This window comes from Clytia hemisphaerica, unplaced genomic scaffold (assembly GCF_902728285.1).
Source record: "Clytia hemisphaerica strain Z4C2 unplaced genomic scaffold, Clytia hemisphaerica genome assembly, whole genome shotgun sequence".
Lineage (NCBI taxonomy): Eukaryota > Metazoa > Cnidaria > Hydrozoa > Leptothecata > Clytiidae > Clytia > Clytia hemisphaerica.
The window spans coordinates 20,834-29,410 of NW_027104499.1; the positions used below are offsets into that span (position 1 = coordinate 20,834).

Consider the following 8,577-nt stretch of genomic DNA (forward strand, 5'->3'; position numbering starts at 1 on the left):
GGACCTCCCTAATTCGAATCTTTTGACAAATCGAACTAATTCTCAGTCCCCGTCAAGGAGAAACCCTCTCGAGTTCGAATTAATGAAAGTTGACTGTCATCAAATGTTCCAGATTATAGGTTTTCAACTTCATTATGTTGCCAAAAATGTGCAAAGGATGAACTCACACATTCTTTTTTCCTTAATCTGTAGCTTTGAATTGGTTAAAGAGACGCTGGTTCGGTAATCGGTAATCGAAAGAAAAAGAATCCGGAAAGACCCGGACGAAAAAGAGTACCCGATAAGCCACAAAGAAAAAAACTAACATGAAACAAATGACGATAAAGAGTTTAGGTATATGACTTGATAAAATCGAGATACCTTATTGAAACTAATTTTCGCGGGAATTAATTTTAGCGTTTTTCGCGGTTTCTCGTCAAAATCGAAAATTCAAGAATGAAAAAAAACGCGAAAATTTGAACCCGCGAAGAATTTTGAGAGTTAAAAACCGCGAAAATTGATTCCCGCGGAACACAATTTTTTCCAATTTTATCGAAAAAAATTTGTCCAAAAAAGGGCAAAACCGCGAAAATTAAAACCCGCGAAAATTCCAGAATGAAAAAGCCGCGAAAATCAAAACTCGCGAGATGCAATTTTTTGGATATTTTTTTTCGACCGCAAAAATTAGTTCCCGCGAAAATTAGTTCCAATAAGGTAATGCTTCCACTGGATTGAAAAAAAATAAAGTCAAGGTGTCACAAACCTGTGTTCCTTCAATGATATGTTCCACAATTTCATTGTAATCGACATTGAGTGCATCGGAAATGTTTCCAAGAAGATATTCATGGCGAGCGTCTAATTGTGCTTTCTTTGCCTCCTTCTCCTCCTTCACTCGTGCCTGTAGTAAGATTTTTAACCCGTTCTTAGAAATATGCAGTTGACTCTCTCTAATTCGATCTTCGAGGGACAAAGAATCGTCTTCGAATAAGAGAAAGACTTGAATTAAAGAAAGTATTTTAAACCACTTTCCAGCTAAGTGGACCAATATTTTAGTTCGAATTACAGAAAGATTCGAATTTTACAGAAAGATTCGAATTACAGAAAGATTCGAATTAAAGAGAGTTGATTGTATGGCTTTCCGAAAGGAAACATTCAGTGTTGCAAGTATGTTTTATAAATCTGTAGGGAAATCATAATCAATCTTTGGTTTTGTAGATCTTTTAGATTTGATAAGGGGATACTCTTCTACTAGCAAGTCGAGAAGATTGTGTGTTTGTATCTCAACTAAACAGAAAAGTTTCAACATTCACACTCTGTTCTTCATATGGAAAAAAGAGCAAAGTTAAATCCTAACGACACTGTCCTGACTTGGTGAATACTAGAGACCAGTGACTGTCTTCCACTTCCTGTCTTGTACTTTCGAATGATATTATTCATAATATGCACCACTGCAATGACTTCACGGAATTATGTAACTTTTCTGTTTTTGTTCCACCCAATACGTCACTATTTTCTATTGTTTAAGTGACGTATAGGGTGGAAAATTTTAAAAAATTTCAGAAGACTTTCCAGTTGTGCATATCATGAATACGTCACTTTTTCTATTGTTTAAGTAATGTATTGGGTGGAAAATTTTAAAAGTTCTCAGAAGACTCTCCAGTGGTGCATAATCATGAATAGGAGCCAGGAAACAAAACATTCTACATACTTCATGAAGTTTCTGGTTTAAAATCTTCCAGCCCCTTGAATGTGGCATTTCGAAAGACAAATTTCAAAAGACTGGCAGAAACGAAGTAAATCTTGATGGCGTCCTTGCCAAAGTTATAGAGCAAAAAAACATATAAACAGAGACGCAAAGCGTCCCTTAAACTAACAAAATTCGTCAATCGCAAAGAATTAAAGTTCCCCCCTCTCTCGTGTTATTCTGTTCTAGCAGTTTTAATTAGGTCTGTTATTTTCATTTGAGCTTGAGTACTAATTTTCTACCATTGAGAAAAAATAAGTAACTAGTTATGTTATATTTGTATTAGATTTTTTTAAACTTTTATTGCAGATACTGCCTTTAGAGTTTAAATAATATTGTACAAGAGTTTCAGTACAGCCAAAACGTATGATGAGACCAATGACCTTTATATAATCCTGGACCAAGCTATATCCGCCATCTTTAATCGAAGTTTTTTTTAAAGTTGGTACCCACAAAGAAGCCATGGTAGTGTTTGAAGCTTTGCCTAACGACAAGCGCTACATCATTAGTGTACAAGCGAAACTAGATCTAGCGCTCTCTCCGCGGTTACCAATTTCAAAGAAACTCCGATCATAATATTTTGCCTGGCCGACATTGAGTAACTTGGTCCAGGGATATATAAAGGTCAGTGGATGAGACTAAATCTATCATCAAGAGACCTGAAGCTGTTGAACGGAAATAAACTGTTTTTATAATAATAAATCTTATATTCTCAACAACTAGTCGAAAGCAAAATCAATGATACATTAAAATTACCTGAAGATTGGGTCGGCATGACGCACTTTGTGGTAATAATACTGTAAGTTAGTTTTCTTTTTTGTCGATTATTCATCGAATAATAACTTACGTTTAGGGAAGACTAAAAAAGTTTTTCTCCTAATGTATTATGTAAGCTAATATCATAATAAGGATCAAGGCAACACAAGGGTAAGTGGAGAAATCCAGGGAGAAAGAGTGTCGCCCACCCCTACCTTCGGGTAGATAGCCGGTGGTAATCTGGACTTGAAGCTATACGTATTTCAGTTAGTGGCTGTACTCTTACTTTGATACGAATTCAGAAATAATTAAAAAACACCATTTGCAAGAAAAAGCTTTATAATTATACAGTTGACTCTTTCTAATGTGATTTTCAAGTAATCGAGGATTCTTTTCGAGTTATAGGAAAATTCAGATTACATGGAGTAATTTAAATGATTTTCCAGCTGATGAAGTGACCAATTTTGCGTTCGAATTACAAAAAGATTCGACTTTACAGCATGGGCCCCGGCGAGCCATTTTGAGTGAGGAGGCCAACATTTGAAAAAAATGTCACCTACCATGGTCGGGCGACGATAGAAATTTTTCACTTTTTACACACTCAAAACACCTTTTTAAAACGATATCTAATTGGGGAGAATAATAGTTTTTGTGGTTTGATTTGGTCTAAAATCAAAAAGTAACTCTTAAAAACGTATGACATGGTCTACCAAAAAGTGGGGGGGGGGGCATGGACCCCGGCCCCCCCCCCCCCCGTTGACGGGGCCCATGTACAGAAACTCGAATTACAGAGAGAGATTGTTGTAGTATCTTACTTTCAAAGCACTTCGTCTGAAGGTAGCTGAAAGACTAAGCTCCATTTGAAAAAAGCTTTTACAATGGGTTATCCTGAAGAATTCTCAATTCAAACACGATTGACCAGGTTTGTGACATCTTAACAATATTTTAGAGCATGTTATGTATTTATCTGACAATTCCTACTCCAGCCTAGTCTAGGGTAAAATAATAAAGCTTTTGTCTGAATTTTATGCACAAAAAAGTGCAATAAGACTGCAATAAGAATATTTGAACAAAACACAGACTATTCCACCATTCGTTTATATTTCGTACTTGTAAAATGTAAGGTACATTGATCTCTTTTTTCAACCAACCAATTATATATTATTCTTAATTCACCGAATTCCTCCGTGAACAAAAAAATCGATTGAATACATTGATATTCCGCAAATCTTTGATCTTGCAGGTAATTTAGATCTCAAGTCTCAGAAAACTAATTTTAACAAATAGGTGTGAAATCAACCCTTACCTTTTCAGCCTTAGCTTGAAGTCTTTTGATTGAAGCACGCCAGGTTAAACCTCGCTTCATTGTGTTTGTATTAATGAAAATATCGTTTTACAAGATGAATAAAAATTCTATTATTTGTGTCAAGCGAAGGTAGTCAAAATAAAATCCAAAAATATTACAATCATAAAAGATCTTACCACCACCTTGTAAATTTGTATGCCAAAACTATAGGAACCTATTTCTTAAAAATTTCCAAACAAATTCTCACTTTCAAAAAAATTTATTTCATAGTCTCAGTGCTCTAAAGTTATAGAAAAAGAAAGCTTTTTTTTTCAATTGCTATCTCAATTTTCATTACTTTACTCAATTTTCATTACTTTACTCAATTTTCATTACTTTAATACAATGCGTAAGATATTATTATAATTTAAGCCTTTTTTTATTTTATAGAGATATTCTATCATCGATATATCACAGTTATCAAATTGCTATAAATGTTTTTATATAAGAACAAACAATATAAGAACATAAGGCTTCGATGGGCAAAACATTGAGAGCATTTTAACAATTTATGGTTTCTAAAGCGCCCAATGTCTTAGGAAATTGCACAAAAATACTCACAAAATAATGAAATTAAGAAAATTTTAAGAATATTTTTAGACTTTAAAAACTCAAGTTAAAAATATCTGAATACTTCAAAAATTTAGCATGTTCTTATAAAAAAACGTGTAAACACCTGCCTCTTGACTTTCGAAAAGAGGAGAGAGAGGATCTATCAAAATAAGGAAAAGGAATATAAAAGTAATCTCTCATGATTTAAATCAAACCACACACAAACTACCTTCCCCCACAGCATGGTTAAGATTTCAGCAAAAACCGAACCAAAATCAAGGAGACTCTTTAAAGAGACTTTCTTCATTATGCTGTGATTTAAATATAACTGGATTTAATTTCTTTTCCATCGACCTTTCTCTTACGATAAATTAGAAAGATACTACCAAAGTGGAAAATAATTTATAATTTTCCAGCATAAAGATTTCACAGTTTAAAAATCAAAACTCAAAACAGAAAGAATGGTACAAGAAAAAGAGACCAGATTTATTTCTAAAATTATCAAGTAAAAGTAAAAATTTCAAATAACTCAAAAATAATCAAGAGAATGCATCGATGGTTTCAAAGATAAAACCTTTATGGAAATTTATCCGATTTGTCATGTTAAAGATAAAATACTAGAGCCTATCCTGGCCTATCATGCATGCAGTTCAATAACCTTTATGATAGATTATTTGAAATTATCTTCAATTTGAGAAACCCTTCTATTTTAAAAACAAAAAACTTTGCAAGAACCCATTTAAAACACAGTTGTAAGTAAACATTCATTTGGATACAGTTGGGAAGATATTTCAAAGTACAAACGAAATAAGTCACCTGTTTTTCTTTCAGCGTATCACCAACAGTTATTGCCAGGGACCTAGTATTTGATATTTTGCGTCCTGATTTTGTTGTAGTTCTACTGATGGGTATGGTTGTTGTTGATAAGGAAGATGTCTTTCCAGTAGCATCATTTCTGTCCATTTTTTCATTATAATCTTTCTAACTTCCTGAAATTGAGTGGAAAGAAATTTAACACATGGCATCATAATTAAAGTCCAACACAAACTATAATGCCCATAAAATAATTTGATACTTCAATACAACATTCAAGTATCCAATTCAGAAGCATCCGGTAACGGCCTTTTTCAAATATACCTGCTGTTGAACCATAGTTGACCTAGATTTTTGGATATGTCAGGGGGTATCGACTCAGTGTACTGGTCCATAGCTGGTGGGGTGGTGTATTTTTTAGGTTAAATTCAGAATTTGTACAGTGTACAGGGGGGGTATTGAGTCAGTGTACTGGTCCATAGCTTGTGGGGTGGTGTATTTTTTAGATTAAATTGAGTTAGTACAGTGTACTAAGAGTGGTCCTCTGAGAAAAATTCAATGAAAAAGTTAGTACAGTGTACTAATTTCAGTGGTAAAAACACACAAACCCAGTGAATTCCCATGTATATTTGGCCTAATTTGCCAGGTCCAAGCTGGTCCGAGACCTTCAAGTCAAGGCTGGTTAAGCTATACAAATTAGTACACTGATTTTCTCCCAATGTTTCCTATTTACTTGGATTTGTCGCAGCATGCGCAAGTGGAGACCGGCCTTAAGACCAATCTCGTTTCGGTTTTCTTTAAGGCCCTATCTACATTATGGCAACAACAAGAATTTGAATGTGTAAACGTTCAAATCGAAGCTTTCAAGTTTTATAAAAACAAATCCGCTCTATTGTTTTATGTTTTTTAGTAACCTTGTTGGATTGATGTTAATTGAAAAGAAATCTGTATATAGGTGAAATCACCGGGGGGAGGGGGTGAAAACGACCGTACGTTCGGCCAAAAATCAGGTCTCTAAAATCGGTCCCTTACAGTGCAGGAAAAATTTGGCTGAAGATCGACCCTTATAATGTAATTTTTTGAATTTTTTTGCCCTTATCAGGGCAAAATTTTTTGAAATTTCTCTAATTTTACCTCAAAATTTGGTATTCTATAAAATTTTACACCCTTACAGTGCACTTTTTCCCACTTGCTCACAAATCAACCCTTACAGTGCACTTTCCAAAATCCAAAAAACCTACCCTTAAGGGCTGCACGTCCGGTCCGGTAGGTCACTTTCCTGGAGTGCCCCCCCCCTGCAAAAAGCACCTTTTTATATATTTTGTATAATATTACATTTGATAAAAGATTTTCCATTTCAGTTTGTGTACAATGTTATTAAGTCTTTTATTTTTATTTCTCAAAAAAGAAAAACTGCTACAGCTTGCCAGACAACCAGAAATCAAGTCACAAGAAGGGAAATAACTCAAAGTTGGTTTGGAGTGTTTTGACGTGCTAATTTCAGCTAATTTCATTGTATTGGATTGACTTTGCTTTGTCTTTTTCATTGTTTCAGTGTTTGTACTATATAAGGATTCAAGTATTTTAATATTCAAATCTTTCCTTTTATATATAATTTGGTGCTTTTCTTAGCAAAATGCTTCAAAACCTTTGTATATAGTGGCAATTAAACTTATCTGGCTAAGAAGAAATTAGAACAGTGCACTATAAGGGGTGGCTTCTAAACTTATCTGATCGAAAAAACAGCTAGTACAGTGTACTAAAAGGGTAGTATCAAAAATCTGGTCATGGAGAAGTCAGTACAGTGTACTGAAAGGGTGGTAATAAAAATCTAGTTGTGGAAAAACGTCAGTACAGTGTACTAAAAGGGTGGTATCAAAGCTCCGGCTGTGGAAGAAAGTTAGTACAGTGTACTAAAAGGGTGGTGTCAAAGCCCCGACCGTGAAAAAAAGTTAGTACAGTGTACTAAAAAGGGTGGTGGTCTAATTTTTTGGAGGAAAATTCAAAAATCAAGTTAGTACCCTCTGGTCCAGTACACTGACTTGGTACCCCCCTTGCAGTGTACTAAAAGGGTGGTCCTCTGAGAAAAATACAATGAAAAAGTTAGTACACTTTACTAAAAAGGGTGGTGTTCTGAATTAATACAAAAGTTTGTACATTGTACTAACTTCAGTGGTAAAAACACATAAGCCATGCATATTTGCCCTAATTTGGCTGGTCCAAGCTGGTCCAAGACCTTCAAGTCAAGAGTTCAGTCAGTGCACTACAACTTATCTGATCAAAAACATCTTGTCTTAAAACAGCTAGTACAGTGTACTAAAAGTGTAGTATCAAAAATCAACGGCATATTAAAAAATACACGATTTCTCTTTCGCACCAAGTCAGACCGAGTAGGCTTTTAAATTGCAATATGAAAAAAATCCGTAGTGGAACCAGGGGGGGGCACGGAGTTACTACAAGACAGTATGACACTTACTACCGTGGTGGTACTGTATTCAGAAGTTATGAAAACAGTTACTACACAGTGTAGTAAGTGCTGTTTGGGGGTGGTGCCGAACACTAAAACTAACACTTTTGGTGTAGTAAGTGCTTATATTTTAATTCGTTTTAAAGAACTTTCAAAATTAAAAAATTCTTTGTTAAAAAAATATTTTTGTTATAAATGGACGAAAAAAATTTGATTTTTCTCAGACCCAACTTTGAAATTATGCTTTCCCTAATTATCATTAAAATGTTCTCAACACCTGTTAACCAAGTAAATTAAAAGAAAATCTAGCACAAAAATGGCTTTAGGTTGAAAAATAATCGCAATTTGGGGTAATTTCGAGCATGTTTTTGATGATATCACTCAAAAACAGGGGTGGTACCTGGAAATCTTTTCTGAAAACAGTTACTACCAAGGTGTAGTAACTGCAAAGGGTGGTGGTCCTGAAAACAAGTGTTGAAAAAGCACTTACTACACATCATGTCTTGTAGTAACTGCGTGCCCCCCCCCCTAGTGGAACACACGCAAGTGTCTGTGCACTCTAAGAGGGCGAGTGTCTGTGCACTCTAAGAGGAACAAAGAAGTATGATTAATAAACTTGGTGGAGTTATCAAAACAAATTTGTTGTCAAAATAAGAGCAGTTGACGATATGAGATTATGCATACATCGCAACCTTTTCAATCCTAGGGCGAGCTTGGTTACAATAGCATACATCTCCTGTTTCTTTAATACCTCCATGATAGGATGCTCAAAGGGTTTGGACGGTTAGAATCACTGTTGGAAACAATATTTCTTTGCTTAACCATCAAAGGGGAAAATATTTTGTCTACCGGGTGACCCACAAAAAAGTATAAGAGTTTGGAGAGTAACTGTGTCCGAAAAAAATTGTCTACTGTCTTTTT

At 34.8% G+C, this 8,577-nt stretch overlaps 1 protein-coding gene across 1 annotated transcript in view; it reads right to left on the minus strand.

The window, feature by feature from the left end:
* The window catches only part of LOC136821718 (dynein axonemal heavy chain 5-like), a gene marked incomplete at its 3' end in the record, with an annotated part of 20,796 nt that extends 20,625 nt beyond the window's left edge, over nucleotides 1–171 (minus strand). The window contains 1 exon segment of the mRNA XM_067077926.1: nucleotides 168–171. Within this exon segment, the coding sequence (XP_066934027.1) occupies nucleotides 168–171 (4 nt within the window).
* Between the last annotated feature and the right edge of the window lie 8,406 nt (nucleotides 172–8,577).